Consider the following 21,067-nt stretch of genomic DNA (forward strand, 5'->3'; position numbering starts at 1 on the left):
TTTTGAACGGTGGTCCTGCAGAATAGTGGGTTGCTGGCAAAATGAGAACTGTTTCTAAGCAAGGCAAAAGGTCCTATTGGGTGTCCCTCTGGACTGTATTGAAAAGAATTCTTTGGATTGCAGTGCAGAACTTAACCCAGCTAGTAAATGCCAGTAATAAACCTGAATAACTATTCTTCTTTTTAGTAAATATTTAACGCTGGTCTCCAGGATCTGACTAATTCCCAGGGCTGCAAGTACATACTTGTGAGATTGCTCAGTTTCAGTATTGATCAGTCATGTGAGGTTCACAATGGGCTGTAAGTAGGAGAAGGGGCAGAATGTTACTACTGTTTTGAACGTGTCCCAGGTTTTAAAATGCATGGGTAACAACCAAAGATGTATTTGGAACAAATTACAGCAATTTCTGAAGAACTAGCATCTGAAAGTGAGAAGGCCACCAGCTAAATACTTAAACAATTCACTGTTGGAAAAACAGAAAAGAATCAGTGGTACCTCGGATTACAGATGCTTCAGGTTACAGACTGCTAACCCAGAAATAGTACCTCAGGTTAAGAACTTTGCTTCAGGATGAGAACAGAAATCGTGCAGCAGTGGGAGATCCCATTAGCTAAAGTGGTACCTCAGGTTAAGAACAGTTTCAGGTTAAGAATGGACCTCTGGAACGAATTAAGTTCTTAACCTGAGGTACCACTGTATGCTAAATTTGTCTTCTCTGGCATAGACTGTCGGCTGATCGGCAGAGATGCCTTGTCGCTATTTTATTTTGGATTGTTTTATTTGCTGTTTTAATGTGCTGTAAGCGGCTGTTATAAGAATTTTACGATCTTAGATATATAATAAATGTTCATAAATATACCAAGCAAACACGTACATAAATATATAAACCACATATCTGAAGCAGCACAGGAGGGCAGTCCTGAAACCATTTTAACTCCCAAACTGACCAAATGTTTCTCTGCAAGGAGGGAGAAAATGAAAAACAAAACAAAAAAAAAACCTTCCCATTGTCCCAGGAATTAAGTAATTACCATCTCAAAAGGAATCGCCAGACTACCAGAAAAGGCAATAAGATAAGGCATTATCAGATAACCTGGCAGTCAGGAAAAAGAACAACCATCAAATTTCTGTTGTAGACCGCCTTTTCTGTGATGTAGGTATTATGTTTGTGGGGGGTGGTCTTGGGCTACACCCCTTCTGTGATGTATATATGGAGGGGTGGTCTGGAGCTCCAGGGCAGGAAATTTCAAAATGGATATATAAGGCCTTGCTCGCCATTGTTCGAGGTCCTCCTCCTCTCTCCTGCGTGTGGGGGAGCACCCTGTTGCAACAGTCAATAAAGATCAAGCTTACTAGCTGCTTTGCTTCTCAATATTCTCTGGTTGGTCTCTGTTATTTTCTCCTACCGATAGAGAACCTACAAAAGGACTCTATATGGGCTCTTGGGTACCCCATAAGGGAAAAGGAGCAGGTTTTTTTATATCACTCCATAAAATGATATAGAAATTAAATGAATAATAATGATTAAATCCCCACTCCCAAAAGGCAACTAGACAGTCTTGTTGTTATGACTGTAACCTAGGTTGAAGGTGCCATTTGGCGATGAGCTTATATATGAGCTTCTCACATCTCTGGATGTTGTTGGACCATAACTCCCATCATCTGTGACCATTGGCTTTGCTCACTGGGGCTGATGGTAGTTCAGTAACATCTGCAGGGCCACAAGTTATCTGCCCATGCTCTAGTAGTCACCACACAAGATCATATGAAGGCCTCCCCATTGTGTTTCTATAGACAAAGTTTCAGCCTTAAATTTAGAGCACTTTTGACCTGCGGTGCCTATATCACTATGGAAGCCTGCTTCTGCCTGAACCGTTTTTCTTCAGCGATGCTTGTAAATCTTTCCCTGTGGCTAATGGCTCTAAGCAACTCAATTCATTACATTATAGCTCTATCCCTCAGCAGCTAATGTAGGGCCTGCCCTCATATGACTGCATATTATCTAAAATACAATGATTCAGTTAGGAAATGCGCAGGTAAAAATTTGGTGCCTGCTACCCAAACACATTACTAGTTTTTGAGTAGAAATGTTTTCCACATAAGGAGGAAATGTCCAATTGATGCAAAATGAGTTCCTACACTTTGTGCAACTTTTGGTTCACTGGTGGAATTACTTTAGGCTACTGTTTTCTTGCAAGCCCTTGCATCTGTGAGAAGAGGCGATTGCACACCCCTTTAAATCTTGTGTGCATATTGTAGCTGTATAGTGAATTGAGCAATGGCCCTCTGGAATCCGACAAATCTCAGACTTCACATGTTAAAAGACCAGTATGCAGCCACAAAGCTAACTTATCTTCAGCAGTTGATCTGCCCTGCAAACCTGGCTTGTGTGAGTCTACAGCTTAAATGTTGCAATATTGCTAAACACTGTTCCTCAGGCCATGTACCTTAATAACCTCCAGACTGAAGCTGTATTGCTTAAGCAGTTTTAAGATGCAATTAACAAATGACAGTGGCTAGATAGAAATTCCACTGTTAATTGCTCATGAAATATATTTGTGCTTGGGGCCAGAAACATTACAATAAAGCTTTGCAATGGAGAGAGTTGTGTAGGTGAGCAGTTCCTCATCATGAGACAGTGCCTTGTCATAGTCTGTGAGTCCTGGTCTAGTTCAAACAGACCTGGCAAACAGGGCTTGATGTGAGTCCTGAAAATATTTGGATAAGAGTTCCCAGGAAGGACTTGTTTTCATAATTATGAATCTTTAAATTTCCCTGGTGTGATTTTGGTTTTACTTTTGGCCAGAGTGGTGGTACACTGCAAACCGCTTCATAAGTTTTTTAGCCGCAGTATCACTTATGCAAGGACTCATTTTAAGTTTATTTCTAGATCTCTTTGGTACCCAGTCACAAATAGCTGTTGTAAGAGTCAATATAGAAATGAACTTTTGCTTATTATACATCTGAGCTAGGTAGTAGGGGAGCTTGCTTTCCAAGTCCAGTTTTGTCGGCTTGATGCCATTTTAGAAGCACATTCATCTGTTTGGCTTTCTAGTTTCATCAACATACTGATGTGTCCCGGGCAAATGTTGACTAGGGTACTAAGGAATTTCTAGCTTGGTAGAAAGTCTGCTACTAATAGTTGAGTGATAAGGAGGGGAAATACTTGGACTAAACATAACATTTTCATATTGATGTGAATAAGCTATAGCCAAATTCGCAATAGCATGGAAATCTAGCTGTGTAAATGCTCCTTTTGTTCTCTAAATTCTAAATGACTGATGCAGATTGGTTCCATCTTGTCTTTGTATATCTTATTCACCATGTAATGTACCTTTCTACAAGAAAGGTTTGTGTTGTAGAAATAGCTCATGGTTTCCACCCCCATTTTTAAACCCAAGGTCTGTTGCTGCCAATCTGTTTAATTTTGCAATTATGCAGATTCTGTAAGAAGCTGAGTAAAACATTAATCTTAAATCATGGTTGATTCACTCTTGAAGAGAAACCAGAGCAAAGGATTTCTACCCTTTTGGGATATCTACCAGTTAGTATGATTGGCTTTACTGCCCTGCCACTTACTGTGGAGGTACATAATGACAGTATATAAACTGTTTTATGCTCTCCTGTAGGGCAAGGTCTTGGATTGAGGACAATAGGCTGGTTGTCCTAGTTCCTAAGTTCACATTATTATGATCTGTTTGTTGACAGTAGACAGCTGAACTCATGGCTTGAGAAGAAACTTGGAGGAAGCTACTCCAACCATGAATCAAGCATATAGTAAAGTATGTGTAAAAAGATCTCAATAGATACCTGGGTAGATAGAAAGAACCATTGTGTCTGCCAGTCATATTATCCACCTGACTCCTGTGTGGTTAGATTGGTGGCTCAAAGCAAACGCCTTTAAGTGGATTTGTTACCTTTCAGCTTGACTTGATGCCTAATGGTGGTTTTAGTAGTAATTCTGTTTTTCTTCTTCTTTTCAGATAGTAAAGCTATTGTTGATGGGAACTTGAAGCTAATCCTAGGGTTAGTATGGACCCTTATCCTCCATTACTCAATCTCTATGCCAGTGTGGGAAGATGAAGGAGATGACGATGCCAAGAAACAGACTCCCAAACAGAGACTCTTGGGATGGATTCAGAACAAAATCCCTTATTTGCCAATAACGAACTTCAACCAAAACTGGCAAGATGGCAAAGCATTAGGTGCCCTCGTTGATAGCTGTGCTCCAGGTAAGCCTCCTGTGACCTTTCCATTTTCTCGCCCTATGTCAGTAGCAGTTGATTTATCTTTACCTTAATGTAAATAAGATTCCCTTGCTTTGAGAAGTCCTGTACTTGACTAGAAGTCACACCTATGAAAACAAGCTCTAAATGTCTGTATAGAAGTCAGGAACCCTTAATGAAGGTTTCACAACTTTTAGGCATTGCTTTAAGTTTGTAATGCATCATAAAAAAAACTTGGTACATATTTTATGGATTCCAAAATGTCCAATCATAGTTGTTGAGCAGCACGTGTTTAGCTTCATGAAGTATTGCACGGATTCCTAAAAGCTTTTCTACAGTTGTTTTTTAAACAAAATATCCTGGATGTAAATGCAGCAGTAGAGCTGTTTTGTCGTGTTTACGAGCTGTTACCTTTGCTGCACCCAACTCTCAAGTGAATGAGAAGACTATTGGCTAAGTTAACCTTCTTGTGATCCAGGAGTAGCCAGTAGCCTTATAGATGTTGGCACCTGTTTCTGAGCTAAGAAAAGAAGGATGTTGGTGGTCTAACCTGCTGTGACCCCTGGCCGGGGTTGGTGAGAGTGTGGCAGAAGACCATTTTGGCTACGCCTTCTGTTGTCAATAGGATTCTTTAGCATCTTATTTGTTCCTACTTCTGGCGAAACAATTTTCTGAAAATTCAGCACTGCAGAACAACTTGATAAATGTTGCATCCAGAATTTTAGGGTAATCTTTAGTTATTGCATATTGTAAATGAGAGAGCAGTTTGTTAGAATCATAGAATTTGACCAGACTGGCTGCATGGAGTACTGGAAAAGCCAATCAGTGGTTCAGCAGTCAGTGTAGCTCAGTGGATAGTAGGCAGTTCCAATCTGTTAGATCTCAGATTGGCATTGAATCTCTTTCCTCACAAATGGGAGTGGAGGCCAAACAATACAAACAGGATTTATCTCACATATCCTGACTTTGCAGTCTGAAAACCTTGGCTACCAGGCTATAATCTCCACTTCCTACTCTTGTGTAATGCAAGTGCACTTCTGTGGGTAGACCTTGACAGTTGCTAGCTAAAATTAAAATGGATTTATGCTAAGTGTAAATGCTTCCTGATGTTCATAGTATTTTAAACTTTATAATTCTTGCTTCACTAGGTCTCTGCCCAGACTGGGAAACCTGGGACCCTAAGAAGCCTGTTGATAATGCCCGTGAAGCCATGCAGCAAGCAGATGACTGGCTGGGTGTCCCTCAGGTATGGAGAAGAGAAATGATATTTGAGCTTCAGCATATCCAGGTGGCAGGATATGAACAGAAATAATTTTACTTGTAGCATCTGATGGTCCCGGTCCCACAAATTCAGCTGTGTTTAAAAATACCTGCTGTGGTTTGAAATGTCATCGTCTCAAATGATTAAAAACAGTGGGTCCTCCACACAGAATACATTTGATGAGACTGCTTCCTTGAAAGCTGCCCCGTAACTTATGCATGGGTTACATTCTGGGAATCGTGCCTGAATCCAAAGTTCTGTTGGGTTCAATGGTAGGTGGAATTGTCAGTTGCTACCTGGATCCCCACGCACCCCTTTTATTTTTATTTGCCAAGCCCATAAAGCTGAATGCACACAAATTAAATGTCATTTTTACAAGGATAGAAGCCCCCCTTCCTCTAAAGGTTGGGCTGGATCCTATCCCTGCTAGAAACACTTTATAGTCCTCTGCCTTTATTGAAATAACTCATATTATGCCCATTATTTGCTCCAGTAAAAGAAAGCACTTACGACTTACTGTGCCAGTGCCAGTTCAATAAATTTGCCTCGGCGTTTCTCTAAGATTAAGAGCCTTGACTGCTGTTATGTACTTTTGAATTGGTGCTACTGAAGTATTTATTTGAGAGGTCTAAAAAAGTTTGTACATAGAACCTAGGCAGTGTTTAGGGGGACCAGTAAAACACTCAGTGCAACTTCAAGTGATTGGCTGTTGGGAGGAAGGTGGCATCATAACTTTTTGACTGGCAGTAGTAACTCAACTGCAAATGACCCAGCTACAAAGCTATGTGTGCAAATAAAGTGCACTTATTCTATGTGTTGCAATTACACGGTGTAATCTTTCAAAAGGCTTCTTGGTCTTAGGAATGCTACTGGTTATATTTCCAAACTTAGGGATTTATTGGACGGGCAGTGATTTGGATGTGTAGGAATGTATGAGGGGAACTCGGATTCACATGCTGTAATCCTAATGGAAATATGTCCTTATTTACCAGGTCATCGCTCCTGAAGAAATCATACACCCTGATGTGGATGAACACTCTGTAATGACCTACTTGTCACAGTTTCCCAAAGCAAAGCTGAAACCTGGTGCTCCTTTGAAGCCTAAGCTTAATCCAAAGAAGGCAAGGGCGTATGGCAGAGGTGAGGTCTAAAATGCTTTTCTTATAACTTACGTGTATTGTTTCTTTTATCTTGTTACATACATTCAAAACTATTGTGCTTTAAAAGACCAGTTGGTTCTTGCTCTATTTAAATCATGTTTGTAGACAAACTTCCAAGTTGCATTGTATTCGTTTAGTGCAGTGCTGAGATTCAGAAAAATGTGGAAATAGTCCAAAAGCCACTCCTACTTTCACATGAAAATTCCCACTTTGAGAACCAGTTTAGCAAGGCTATTGTCTTGTTCTAAGCTGTAAACCTAAACTTCATCACTGTCAGTGGGAGGGGACCAGTTGCTTCGTGTAAGGCAGTGGTTCCCAAACATTTTCCCATCATGGACCACCTAGAAAGTTGCAGAGGGTCCAGTCCACTTAATGGTATTTCTGCCTGTTGTAGCAATTGTAATGCACTGTGCTGTATGGTTTTTAATTGTATTTTGAATGCTGCTTTTATTTTGCACAAATTGCATCAGTTTGTATTCAAATAATACAGCAAAATACAATATATCTTGGTGTATATTAAGATGGTAAGAATGTTGTTACACTGCAGTTTTCATGACTGCTGATAGGCAGACTGCCCAGGCAGAGGGTTAGCAGGAAGGCATCCTAGGCAGGTGGGTGAATGGTTGGCCCAGGTGAGTGTTGTCAGTGGTGGGTGGTCTGGGCAAGTTATAGAGGAACACGCAGGGTTCCCCAGCAAGCATCCTGCTGTTCTCGTTGTGAACCTCAGCAGCTTCGGTGACCTCAGTATATGAGGCGTGTCTGCTGAGGAGCTTCCCTAACCTATTCCTCCATAGCTGACTTGGGCTGCCATTTGGCCAAGCTGTAAGAGGGGCATGGCTTGGGTGGTTGAGTGACAAGGGAACTGGAGGTGGATGGAGGCAGGCTGGTGAGTGGGATTGGAATGAGAGGGGATGGGATGAGAACCTGGAGAGGAACAGAAGTTCTACCAAAGGAAAACAAGCAGTGAAGACCATGAAAAACTAATGCACGTGTATATTCAGAAAACTACCAAAATCTAGGGTATCGATGTTGTCAACGCTAGATTTTTTCTTTTTTAAGCAACACTAAGAATTTTAAAGCAAACTCCTAATTCACACATCACAGATGAATACAGTTTTTTCGGATTCTGCACACCTCCAAATTTTGAAATACAATTCGCTACTCAAAACCTGTGTGTTAGGATAAAATTCATTTGGAAATGTGTACATTGAGAAGTATGTATTTACATTTATTTTAAAAATGCAGTTTAATGTGACAGTAGCTAAGACCAGCCCCATCACCGTGGATTTGTCTGTCAATAGCAATTAACCACGTTAGCCACAAATTGAACCTCCCATATTTTGTGGCAGTGCTTCTTTTCTTCACCATTATGTCCTGATGCTACATTAAGAGCAAGGATAGCTCCAAATTGGTGCTGATAATTCTAGGAAATAATGTAATTGCATCACAGTTTAGCAAGTAAAAGCTCTCTGCATGTCATCTTTACAGCCAGCTAAGCACAGCCTTTTATTCCTGCAGGAATTGAACCACATGGAAATATGGTGAAACAGCCTGCCAAATTCAGTGTTGACACCATCAGTGCTGGCCAAGGCGAGGTATTGGTTTTTGTAGAAGATCCAGAAGGAAACAGAGAAGAGGTATGCATATTGAGAGGTCTTGGGCCAGGGAAGGGAAATGGGTTGACCACTTACTACTATCTTACACTATGGAAAAGGAATCCTCTTCAAGTGTGTTGGCATTTGAGTGAGTTTCATGAATCATGAGGATGGACCATAGTTAAGGGGTACAGGCCATATAGAAGGTCCTAATTTTAATTCCTGGCATTTTATTTATTTGTACTCTTAGCCCACCTTTTACAAAATGCTCTCCAGCGCAGGCTATAAAAATGTCACTATAAAAATAGGCACAATGTGTAGAATTAAAATCATAAAACGACCACAGCAGCCAATACGATACCCAGTGAAAAAGATCAAGAAACTTAAGCATGACTGAGTTGCCTAATGCCTTCCTCTTCCTTAGGCCATGGTGACTCCGGACAACGATAAGAACAAGACTTACGCTGTTCAGTACCTCCCAAAGGTTACAGGAGCTCACAAGGTAAGAATATCTGAAGATTCTGGAGGGAGACGTGAGTTTTAGCTGCCAAGTACATTTTGCTCAGGACAATGTTGTTGTAATACTATCTCAAAACAAGTTGGTCTAGTTTTGTAGCTGTAGTTGAGAGCGACAATGCTCCCCCCCCCCAGCTTAAAGTACTGATTGGCTGGTCTAACAATTGTTCAGGTAAAAGAGGAGGTGGAGGCAACACTGGTAGTCGGTTTTATTTTAGAGTAGCTAAGCTGCCTTTTTTATCCTGCCTTCTCTTTTGTTGAGAAAGTGAACTATATGGTTGATTGACGTTCAGTGCCCTATTAAAATATGTTTTGCCTGTAAAAATGTGCATAATTCATCTGGATATGGTAGCTGGCAATACCACATTCAATGTTGGGCCTGCAGACACTTCTCCAGAAGTTTTGTTTTTTTAAAATTGGCTTTTAAATGTCAGCTTGTGAATCTGGATCTGCTATTGAGTGAATGCAAACTGGCTACCTGTTTGCAGTGGTGCATACCTAACTTGAATACTGTTACTACACATCTAGGTTACAGTTCTGTTTGCTGGCCAGCACATTGCAAAGAGCCCGTTTGAAGTAAATGTTGATAAAGCCCAGGGAGATGCCAGCAAAGTGACCGCAAAAGGACCAGGCTTGGAAGTAACAGGAAATATAGCCAATAAACCTACTTACTTTGAAATTTACACAGCAGGTAAGATGGGCTGAATAGATTCCTTCCTTTGTGACGTGGAGCTGTGAGCAGGCTTGCCTTCTCTTCGTATGGGCCATGATGTTACTTCTCCCTATAGTGTCCACACAGGATAGGGACCCTGGGGCTCTGCAGATGTTTTGGGCACTGAATCATACCTTTCCAGACGTCAGGAGTGATGGGAATTGGATTCATAGCCAGAGACTCCTCCCCTGACACAGAGCATATGTGAGGGTGGAAGGGAATGCACAGTGCTCCATGGGTTGGGCATTTACTGTTATTAAAATTGTATTATTTGTGGTGTTTTTAAAGGGTTGTCTTTATTTCTGTTTTTAATTAATACCATGCCACTTTATATAAACACTGACATATTTTTTTTATGAAGTGGTATATGAATCTTGCTAGATAGAATAAATGCAAATAAATGGGTTAAGGATGCTGAAGATGCATTTGAAGCTTCAGGGTTCAATTTGCAATTCTTGGCCACAGTACTTAATTAACAACACCTAGTTTGGACATGAAGGGGTGTATATCTGCTTTACATCTCTTTGGTGTCCAGTACAGAAGCCTGCCTCGTACCAACACTTACTAGTCTTCCAACAGGTTTTTGTTTTTTAGCAGGCATTGATATGAATTCACATCATTTTTTCTGATTTACCAATCAGGGATGGCAACGGCCTTGGGTTGCTTTGGCAAGAAAGGTTGCCAATGTGTCTGCGTTCAGGAAGTGCAGAGTATAAGCTTTTTGTGCAAGGTGCATGATGTTCATGCATTTGAACTAAGCATTCTTCATTGTTCTTGGGAATGCATAGCATGTCTGTGGCATAGTAGCTTCGCTATTGTTTCTTCAGAAGTCACTTAAGATGAACTTACTGAGTACTAGACTTAGGAGTTTATAGCGCTTGAATTTTGCAGTAGTAACTTAAACAAAAAGGTGACTGCGAATTGAGTATAATGAGGATTTTCCCAACTGGGGGTGCGAGTCTTGTTGGGCTATATTGCAAAACTAAAGCTGCTTTTAAATCCTTCCAAATAGGAAAACTGGTAGACATAAGTCTAAATAAATCTAGCAGCGTTTTCTGCAAAACAAGCAGGCAGGACCTTGGTATAAAGATAAGGAGAATTCTGGCTGCAAATGTCAAGGATGTATTATCAGGCATTTCTCAACTCATTTCCTCAGGCTGCAAACCTTGAGATCCTCCTGCCTTTTGTTATGGATCATTATCATACTCAATAGCTTATGGGTTCTTTTTGGAAAAGCTAAACTGGAAATTCGTGACAAAACAATGTGTTCTTGAGGGGAGATGGTCTCCGTGTCCCATTTCCCAACACCCCAATTTGGCTATATAGAGTGTGTATTTCCTTGGCCCTCTTTCCACTGGGATGGCTACTGGCCAACATAAAAAACTGGGAGACTTCCCTAATTGTGGAAATAATTTTTGAGCTCCTATTTTGTATCTTGTAGGGGCTGGTGTTGGTGATATAGGTGTAGAAGTTGAAGATCCTCAAGGGAAGAACCCCGTGGAAGTTGCAATAGAAGACAAAGGAAATCAAGTCTATCGTTGCGTGTACAAACCTCTTCAAGCTGGTCCCCATACCATTAAAGTGGCGTTTGCTGGAGAGCAAATTCCCAAAAGCCCTTGGGGTATTCATGTTGGTGAAGGTATGTGTTTAGGGCAGATGTATAACTATTTAACCATATTACTGGATACATGTGCACATTAAGTGCAGTATCTATGAGACTCTCTAAACGTGGGAATTTAGTCTTTTGGCTTGGATAAAGCAGTTCAATTCTTGCATGTAAGTCATTTCCCCAAAAAAGGACTTTTAAGTGTTAGTATCTTATCACATTTAACTAACTGGGTTTTATCAGTCTTGTCATCTTAAATGACCGCATTGCTCCTTCTTACACTTTTAGAATTGAGCTTTCTTGCTGTGTCTCTTTAAAACCAACTATATTCACTTTATTTTGTATCACAACTCTCTTCCCTTCTTGAACTGACACTTGGCTTTCTATTCCATCCTTGCCTGCTCCTGTGCTTTCAGACCTCTGCTCACCTCTCCTGAGCTACTTTCAATTTGTGAGATGTTGGACTTCACTGCTATTGGCTTCATAGTTGGGCAAGCTCTGTCGGTAAGAGGGTGTGCAGGGTGAACTTGTGTTGCTGCGTTTTTTTCCTGAACACCTAGTCAGCAGGCAGGTTTGCAGCCCTAAGCAGAAGTGGCTGGGTTGTATGAAAATGTTGCAAGCGGCAGGTCAGGCTTCAGGCAGTCTCGCAAGAAGTCAAACGGCTTAACCACAAACTGCCAAACTTTGTTGCAAGGAGCTTGAAACTGAACTTCGGCTTGCTGCTACATCCCTGGTTTGCTGCATCTACAGATGGATGTAGAACTAGTCAATGCAGATTGGCTGGGGGGGTGAGAATTCCCTGCATGCTTGCAGCAGGACAGCTTTTCGTGGGATGAATTGGTTTTCCCTCCAAGGAAATGGTTGCCAACTCCAGAAGGAAATGCATGGAGTTGAGCTGTTGAGAGCCCAAGCCTGCATGCCTCACAGTCCAATTTCATGGCTAGGCCAAATACTGACAACTGTGACCCTGCTTATCTCCCATAAATCATCATTCTGTATGTGGTCTTTTTCACACTGTGTATCCAGTGGTTTCTGCATACAGACCTGCTTTCCCTAATGGTGACGGTGTTCAGGAAAGCATGTTTAAACTCTTGCGTGTGAATTATATTTCCCCACCTCCATGGTATTGTTCATTTCAGGCACACCTGCATGGGGCTTCCTCTGGGGGATTAAATGTGCTAATTTAGGGGCAATAGCAGGATCAGCATAGCAACACTTGTCTCAACAATGCAAGGTGCAACATCTCTATGAGATGCTCCCTGTCTCATGCTATGTTTCACTTCTTGCCCTCTTCTTCACCCCCCACCCCTTGAAACCTGAGACTTCACTGGGGAAAAAAAAAGTCTGGTTCAAACTGGAAGGTTTCATCTGCATGCATGCCCTAAGGCAATATGCCCTCCTAAGTTTGAAACTGTGAAAATGAGGATACTTTGCTCCTTTTACTGTTGTAAGACCAAAAACACTTGCCTTTTCTTTTTTAAAAAACAAGTTTCTGCAAAACAAATTCCTTCCAGTAGCACCTTAAAGACCAACTAAGTCAGTTCTTGGTATGAGCTTTCGTGTGCATGCACACTTCTTCAGATGAAGTGTGAAGCACTTCATCAACAGCATCTCTCATGCTGTTGTAAATTTGTTAGGAGTTTAGTTCATTTAAATGAGACTTGGGTTTGTACATAGTGAAGCACGTGAAGCAAAAAAACTGCAACCCCGAGTTTTATGTTAATATAATGTGCATTGACAGCCTCAGTCTTGCCTCCTTAAGACTGCAAAATGGTGTTCAGGTTTTACATTTCATAAACTTAAAATCTCATCCATCTTAAAGCAAGCTGAGAGAAACCGTTCCAGACTAGCTTGGCTAAGTTAAATATCTCTAGGAATCAAAGGCTGTATTGATGTCTGTCTGCAATTCGCTTGCAGCGTGCAATCCAAATGCCTGCCGTGCCAGTGGTAGAGGCCTCCAACCTAAAGGAGTTCGGATCAGAGAAACCGCAGACTTCAAGGTTGATACTAAAGCTGCAGGGAGTGGAGATATCCATGTGGCAATAAAAGGACCAAGTAAGTGCTCGGCTTCTTAGCATTGCTGGGGCTTTGGGGTGGGGCCAGGGAAGTTTGCAAAGGGCTTAAAAGTGTAATCCATCGCCTTGTGATTCTGGTATCTGTATGTTGACTTTATCCCCTGGGGAAACTCCAGAAGTGAAATGGAGCCGCTCTTTTCTCTCTCTCATATCTAATTGCACAAGAGGAGACTAGGTAAACATGGCTGGAAATTTGAAATGACTGGTTCTTTGGGTGTGATAACCGCCTTGTTTACCTGTTTATACAGAAGTAATCTGAGCTGTGCAACTGCTTTAGTGGGTTTGGAAAGGCTTGAACTTCTACTTCACTATCTATGGTGCAAAGCTCTTGGACAAAAGGGTGTGTGTGTGTGTGTGTGTGTGTGTGTGTGTAGCAAAAAACATTCAGTAATAATGTTTCATGACAACATTGCTCAAGAAATGTGAAGCAATCATGCAAAAGGGGAAGAAAGGTTAGGCCAAACTAGACAGGATGATATCAGGTGCCTGCATTTCTTTGCTTATCTGCCTGAATGGAATATAAATAAGAGGCTGTGTGTCAAACTGATAACCAAATGAGATGTGTGGCTGAGGAGTTCCCCTCTGTTTCAGAAGTGGTTTACCTGGGGAAGTGTAAATACTGGAAACTAATGGAACTTGTATTAATTGTTTGAAATACTCCTCAGCTGCTTGAGGTAACTTGGACATGATTTGTCAATTTTTATGCAACTTAACTTGACTGTTTCAGGATTTCAGACCGTCATTCTTTTCCTTGTCTCAGACTTGGTAAAAAAATAAGTGAAACTTAGCATTTCAGGATACTACATTTTACACATTTTGGGGAGTTCTGACCTTAAAGATGGGTACTCAAAACTGAACCCCAGGATCATTTTCCCTCTGCTTCGCTTTAGCAAGTTAATGCTCCATTCAGGAGTCATAATGGACAGAAAGTCCCCCGCTGGCTTGCTGATCGTACGGCAGACACCTTTTTCTACTCTTGGATCACAGTACGCCTTGAAATAGATGCAGGGCTTTGTTACCTTCTGGCCCCAGATCAAAATGAATGGCAATCCTTTTCAGCCTTGTACAAATTGGTGGGGATTCTGGTGGGCCTCTTGCGAGCTGTAATGTGCTTAAAGCGTTGGCTAGGGCAGGGTTGCCAACTGTGCACTGTTAAAGACAATAGTCTTGTATCAACAAACTTAGGCATATTTAGACTGTTGCAGGAAAATTAAATCAAGTAAGCATTCCCCAAATACTTGTGGTCATGAGGTCTGATGAAGCTTAAGCTTCCCTTGTTTTAACATGACACGCATAATTCTTTAGACTAAGGAATAACATAAGGGAATGAGTTAAGCGAGGTAACGTAACACTTTCACTCATCGATCTCTTCTGGAAATATTTATGCCATCTTTCTTGCATGACAACTTGGAGGCCATTTCTCCTCCTTGCAAACTATTTCTGGTTGGGGGGGGGAATGACTTCATTCTTAGCAATTTTTCTTAGAATACTGGAAAGGGGCAAAATTGCCTGTAACCAGAGGATTGAGGCTGTAACTATGGAAGGCTAATGCTAGATTGATGATATTTCTGCAGAAGGTCTGGAGGAACTTGTGAAACAAAAGGAGTATGTGGATGGCGTGTATGCTTTCGAATACTATCCAGTAACCCCAGGAAAATACATTGTGACAATCTCATGGGGAGGCCACAACATCCCTAAAAGGTGAGTTAGAACATCCATTTCAGGTTTGTTTGTTTTTAGCAATGGATGTGTATTCCCTACCAAACACGTTGGAACTGCTTAAGTTTCCACATCTGCCCAGAGCAAATTAACGGATGGTAGTACTGTTGTTCGGTCCCAGCTCCTGCCCACCTAGCAGTTCAAAAGCATGTCAAGTGCAAGTAGATAAATAGGTACCACTTCTGGTTCACCAGAAATAGCTTAGTCTTGCTGGCCGCATGACCCAGAAGCTGTCTGTGGACAAACGCCGGCTCCCATCGCCTATAGAGTGAGGTGAGCGTGCAGCCCCAGAGTCATCCACGACTGGACTTAATGGTCAGGGGTACCTTTACCTTTTAGTGTCTAGTACAAGGGTACTACCCTGTTTGGACAAATTGTATATTTCAATTTCTGAAGAGGGAGACTTATGTCAGCTGCATTAAAAAGAAATCAAATCCTGTGGCACCTTAAAGGCCAACAAACTATTGTGGCACAAGCATTCATCTGTATTTCTAGGTATCAGATTACTATTTGGTAGCACCAAGATTATTCAGATTTTATTTAAAGAGTGGAATTTATTGTAGGCAACCTTTGGAATATCTGCCATATTGTAGCTTTCATTGGTCCCTGTCTGTTTTCCAAGTGATGCACCACATAGAGGTTAGGCTCCCACTTCATCTATCTGTAGCTCCTGGTCTTTTAGCTGGACAGAGGTGATTGCACAGTAAGCTCTGCCTTGTTCTGGATTCAGGCTGTAACTGGAATCATTGACAGTGTAGGGAAGGGTAGTGGTGACCATTGTTGCTTTCAGTCCCAAGCTTTTCCTAGAGTCCCAGGTGCATCATATCCTTCCTCTCCCTACCCAATCTACCTGATCTGATTCCAGTGGCAGAAATGGAAAAGAAAGGAAGAGGTTTTTTGACATCTGGATCCAACCCAGGAGGCGCTTACAAAAATGCATGAGGACAATGTTTCTAGTTAGCTACATCTCTGTGGCTCTACTTGAGCCCATCTTTAGTATCTGATATTAATTGCTCCTAATCCTGCTTTCTGGTGTTTCTGTCATAGCCCATTTGAAGTTCAAGTAGGCCCTGAACCTGGTCCTCAGAAAGTAAGAGCCTGGGGGCCCGGCCTTCATGAAGGCGTTGTTGGTAAATCTGCCGACTTTGTGGTAGAATCCATTGGCCCAGAAGTTGGATCCTTAGGTAAGAACTTGCCTGGCTTGCCCTGCTTTGCTAAATGGTTATTGCATTTATGTGATGCCTAGCTAACTTCACATGGAGAAAGTCTCTCAACATCACATTGCAGTGGGCGTGGAACCACATCCAATTGGATTTAAAAGAAATTGGTTTGTATAGCACTTCTGACAAGAACAATGATGACACTGTCCTCCACCCAGTTTTAGCATGACAGGCAGTAAATGTTGGCTGATGCCTTTGATTCTCATGATTTTGTGATGGTTACGATGTCTCTGGTAACTTCATTATTGACCCTGCCTTTCAGCAGGCCCCATTGCTATAAAACCAAGGGGAAGGACTTTAAAAATTAATTAGTACATTTATAAGCCATTCTTTCCTCCTAGAAGCTCAAGTTGGCGCACGTTATTCTTCTTTGTCCTGCTTTCGCCCCACTCTAACTTCACAACAACCCTGTGAGGCTGAGAGACTGTGACTAGCCCCAAGGCCACCCAGTCCAGCACTCTAACCGCAAAACTAAACTGGCTTCTGACAGAAGTGATGAGAAATTTAGCACACGGCCCCTGAAGCACAGTAACTGCAGTGAGTTTTCTGGTTTGCTTTGCAATAGATGGTTTCAGTTCACATAAGGGTTACCTCAAACAAAACCTGCTTAACAGGCTTTAATGCTGTGGATTTAAAAAATGGTTTTGAACAGACAACCCAAGGTCTTTGAGTCCTACTAGCTAAAGCATGGCACCTCTTAACAGCACTGCTAACATGTTTGCTTCTTTTAGGTTTTGCTATTGAAGGCCCATCTCAAGCCAAAATTGAATGTGATGATCAGAACGATGGCTCGTGCGATGTAAAATACTGGCCCAAAGAGCCTGGCGAATATGCCGTTCACATCATGTGCGATGACGAAGATATCAAAGACAGCCCCTACATGGCGTTCATCCAGCCTGCTTCTCCAGGCTTCAATTCTGACAAGGCAAGTATCTGAGGAGCTGTTAATCTGTCAGGCTTCTGTATAAACTGTGCTAGATGGTATTCAGGGTCAGGATTTAGCCCCAATTTAAAGGAAACTCACGGTATGTTGGAAAAGTTGCTGCCTTGTCCAGTGACATGGCAACACCAGATATGAGTCTGTCCCAGGTTAGAAGTTCATTACAGGAGAAACTCCTTCCATTGAGGACCGTTGCAGATTTAGGCACTAGTGCATGTATGCTTTGCATTGTGAGATGTTCCCAAGAACATCAAGTGGAAAACGACTTATTTTAGCAGTGACATGCAAGGTGTATCCAGGTATCTCACTCGAACAAACTTTGGGCATTGTAGTCTGAGCTATTAACAACCTGTAAAGGTATGTTGACATATTCTCTTATGTTTCTGCTGATCTTTCTTAGGTAAAAGCTTACGGTCCGGGGCTGGAGCGGACTGGCTGCATTGTGAACAACCCTGCAGAGTTTACAGTTGACACAAAGGAAGCTGGGAGTGCCCCTCTGAGGATCTATGCACAGGTAAGGTCCAGAGTTCCAGGTTGCATTTGCTTCTCACTAAGTCATCTGGAACTGTAGCCTTGGAATTGTGTTCAGAAGTTGGGAGTTTTCTTCTTAAGGGTATTAGTCTGACTGGCAGAAATACTTAAGATGCCATATGGCCACAGACAGGCATCACAGGATGCTGGACTTGATGGGCCATTAGCCTAGTCCTGGCACTTGCCATATTGGCAAGTGTGAGTATGCCCTGAGCCCAAGTCCTTATAAGATACAGGGTCAGATTTATTCCTTGATAGGAAAGAATTGCACTATTGGTCTTGTCCATGTTATCCAGGTGGTTGCTGGTATGTGGTTCTAGCAACACTTGTTTGTGTGAATTTGGTCCTAAGTGGGAGTGGCTGATATTGCCTGCTCTGTGAAATCTAGCTATAGCCTGTAGGATTAAAGTGGAGCAAGTTTTATGGCTCTTTACATGGTGGCAGAGAAGAGAAAGCAGGAAGGGCTTCCATCACTTACCAGTACTGTAGATGAGAAGGTAAACAAAACACTTCTTTGTCCTCTATACCTGTGTTGTGTTCTTGCCTACAAAAGGTTTATACATTCTATGTACCGTTAGAACATACGGTGCCACAAGGTATTGGAAGATGTTCTGCATGGAAGTCTTAAATGCTGACCAGTAAGCTTGCACTAAAGACTCTTGACTCGCCATCATTTGTGGTAAAACCAGCAGTGATAGGATTCCAAAACCATGTCGGTCTGTATGTCACCCCTCTTAAGAGGATCTACATTCTTCCTTTTTTTTTTTAACAGGATGCAGAAGGGAATCCTATTGACATCCAAATGAAAAGCAAGCCAGATGGTATCTATGCCTGCTCTTACAATCCAACAAAACCAATCAAGCACACACTTGCTCTTACTTGGGGAGGAGCTAATGTGCCCAATAGTCCTTACAGGGTAAGTTTTAAAAGCAGCTAAATAGCTGCAGCTCTTTATCCTCCAGTTGTAGCATGTCTTACTGTGTCTTATGCGCAAACCCTTGCTTATGTTAACTGGCATTTAGTTGGTAGTATTACGCTAAGCCCAGAGGTGGAAAACTGGATCCATCTGGCAGGCTGGATCTTTATCTCCCTCACCTGCTTGCAGGCCAAGTTTGACAAGTGGGTGGTGCCACCTGCCCGTCAGTCACCTGATACCAGGTGACCAGTTTCTTTAAAAGAAAAACGTGCTTGGAAGACCCAACAGAGTTTTGCTGCTGCTGCTGAGCAGTGCCTGAAAATTCTCTTTCAGCCCTATTCCCCAAGCACTCTTGACATCATACGAGGCTGTAGGGCAGGTCTGTGTGGTTTAGGCCAAAATGGCCTTGTAGGCCAAATGGAGAAGCCTGGTGGGTCTGATTTGGATGTTCTCCACCACTGCTGTAACCAAAAGTTCAGTCGCTTTGTGCCATTGTTGCACATCTTTATGTGCCAGGCAAAAATATTCCTCTTTACCGAGGCCTTTGGCCATTAAACAATCTATGGCCTGTTAAAGCTTGGGTGGGGAAAACTGTTATGATTATTTTATTATTATGCTGTTTGCCATTATTCTTTTTATTAAGTTTTTATAATTATGCTCTGTAAAATGTGTTCTTAATGTTGTGCACCATCCTAGGATCTTTTGATAAAGGTGGTATATAAATTGAAATAATAATTAATAATGCACCATTAAAGATGTAAATGAGATTAGGAAAAGTTATGACCATAAAATAAAGCAGATTCAGAAATACTCATGTTTTCTGGTCCTCTCAGTTCTTAAATCCATTTTTAACTTTGGGGTTGCCTCAGGTTTTGTTATCTTATATTTAGGTTCCTGTTCATGATTTTATTTTGTCTCTGCATTGTCGAATACTTACTGTAAGCCTTCCCTTTTATGGAGTGGCATACAAATGTTGTAATAAATACAGGGCTTGTGTAATCAAAGTGGCTCCTCCTTTAATTGGATGAAATGTTCCCGCCCCCTAGGTCCAGATTGGGCAAGGCAGTCATCCCCAGAAGGTGAAAGTTATTGGACCCGGGGTGGAGAGAACTGGTCTGAAAGCCAATGAACCTACTCACTTCACAGTAGACTGCACAGAGGCAGGAGAAGGTAAAACCAGAATCACTAACACCGTTAACCTAAGCTCTATTTGCTGCTGTTCCAGTGGAATTGTTCTAGAAAGAAATGTGCTAATGGAAGTGGGTGACAAGGCTGTTAAGTCTGTGTAAATGTGTTAAGCAGGAGTAGAGAGCCTTGGGCTCTCAAGATGTTGCTAAAATGCAACTCCTATCAGCTTTAGCAAACATGACCAATGGCCAGGGGTAGTTGGTAGTTCAACAACATCTGGAGGGCGTAGGGTTCTCCATACTAGGGGTCAAGCCACAACTACTGATACGAGGGAGCAATTGTGAAGTCATTTTACTAACAAATTGATACTTTTGTTTTCTTCCTAGGTGATGTCAGTGTGGGCATTAAATGTGATGCTCACGTATTGAGTGAAGAAGAGCAGGACATAGACTTTGGCATCATACATAATGCTAATGATACATTCACAGTTAAATACACACCCCCTGCAGCTGGGCGTTACACTGTCAAAGTGCTGTTTGCTGGAGAGGTATGTAGTTATGATGGTGGAGGGGGGAGTTGAGATGCCATTTTATATTGCTCTCAGGTTAGCTGAAGCTTCTGTATGTATGACATTATTGTATGACTGATTTATTTTTAAGCTCTGTTTCACATCTCACAAGGGTTCACACCTGAAGGTCCTCAGGGTGGTTTATGACGAAGAACAGCAATTATAAAAACGTATCTGATAATATATAGAGATGGTTGTAGCAGATAAAAAAACCACTTAATGGGCTCTTGATTTCATGTTCTGCAGTTGTTTCTGACTCCCTTGCAGTTGTCACTAATATTTGAAGAGCAAAATGAAATTCAGTGCTTGCTCTTTAGAAATGAAACTTGTTTAATGCACAGATAATACAAAAACGGATAATAAATTTGATGTTCTCTTGCTCTGTGGCCAAGGACTGATTGTAGTCGGAACTGATTTAGCATCAGTTAAATAAAAATTTAGGGCACTTCTATAAGACACACACCAAGAAATAGGAATGCTTGTTAAACAGATGGCAGAAAAGGTACCATGCAAAGCATCATTTCTGCTGTGTATGGCACTGTGGCATTTGCTTGAATGACCACTTGAAATGTTCCATGATATGTGCATTTAGGCCAAGGGTGGTCTAAGCAGGATCAGCATTTGCCTTTTGATCTTCTGGAGCAGAAGATTAGATTAATATTGGGGTTTCTGAGTACACACAAAGAGTTGATTACAGTGGTACCTCTGTATGGTTCCGGAGGTCCATACTTAACTTGAAACTGTCCTTAGCCTGAAGCACCACTTTAGCTAATGGGGCCTCCTGCTGCCGGAGCACGATTTCTCTTCTCATCCTGAAGCAAAGTTCTTAACCTGAGGTACTATTTCTGGGTTAGCGGAGTCTGTAACCTGAAGCGTATGTACTTAAGGTGGTCT

The 21,067-nt window shown here is 41.8% G+C and overlaps 1 protein-coding gene across 3 annotated transcripts in view; it reads left to right on the forward strand.

The window, feature by feature from the left end:
- Positions 1-21,067, forward strand: part of FLNB (filamin B) — an 83,322-nt gene that overhangs the window by 22,216 nt on the left and 40,039 nt on the right. For all 3 annotated transcript variants that reach the window (XM_081851043.1, XM_081851044.1, XM_081851045.1), the window contains exons 2-16: positions 3,984-4,232; positions 5,375-5,472; positions 6,480-6,627; positions 8,166-8,284; positions 8,667-8,744; positions 9,287-9,449; positions 10,912-11,109; positions 12,994-13,131; positions 14,726-14,852; positions 15,918-16,054; positions 16,822-17,015; positions 17,431-17,544; positions 18,334-18,477; positions 19,524-19,647; positions 19,992-20,152. In XM_081851043.1, the coding sequence (XP_081707169.1) occupies positions 3,984-4,232; positions 5,375-5,472; positions 6,480-6,627; positions 8,166-8,284; positions 8,667-8,744; positions 9,287-9,449; positions 10,912-11,109; positions 12,994-13,131; positions 14,726-14,852; positions 15,918-16,054; positions 16,822-17,015; positions 17,431-17,544; positions 18,334-18,477; positions 19,524-19,647; positions 19,992-20,152 (2,192 nt within the window). The remainder of the gene's footprint in view (positions 1-3,983; positions 4,233-5,374; positions 5,473-6,479; positions 6,628-8,165; positions 8,285-8,666; positions 8,745-9,286; positions 9,450-10,911; positions 11,110-12,993; positions 13,132-14,725; positions 14,853-15,917; positions 16,055-16,821; positions 17,016-17,430; positions 17,545-18,333; positions 18,478-19,523; positions 19,648-19,991; positions 20,153-21,067) is intronic.

Source organism: Podarcis erhardii, assembly GCF_964252035.2.
Source record: "Podarcis erhardii genome assembly, chromosome: 2".
Lineage (NCBI taxonomy): Eukaryota > Metazoa > Chordata > Lepidosauria > Squamata > Lacertidae > Podarcis > Podarcis erhardii.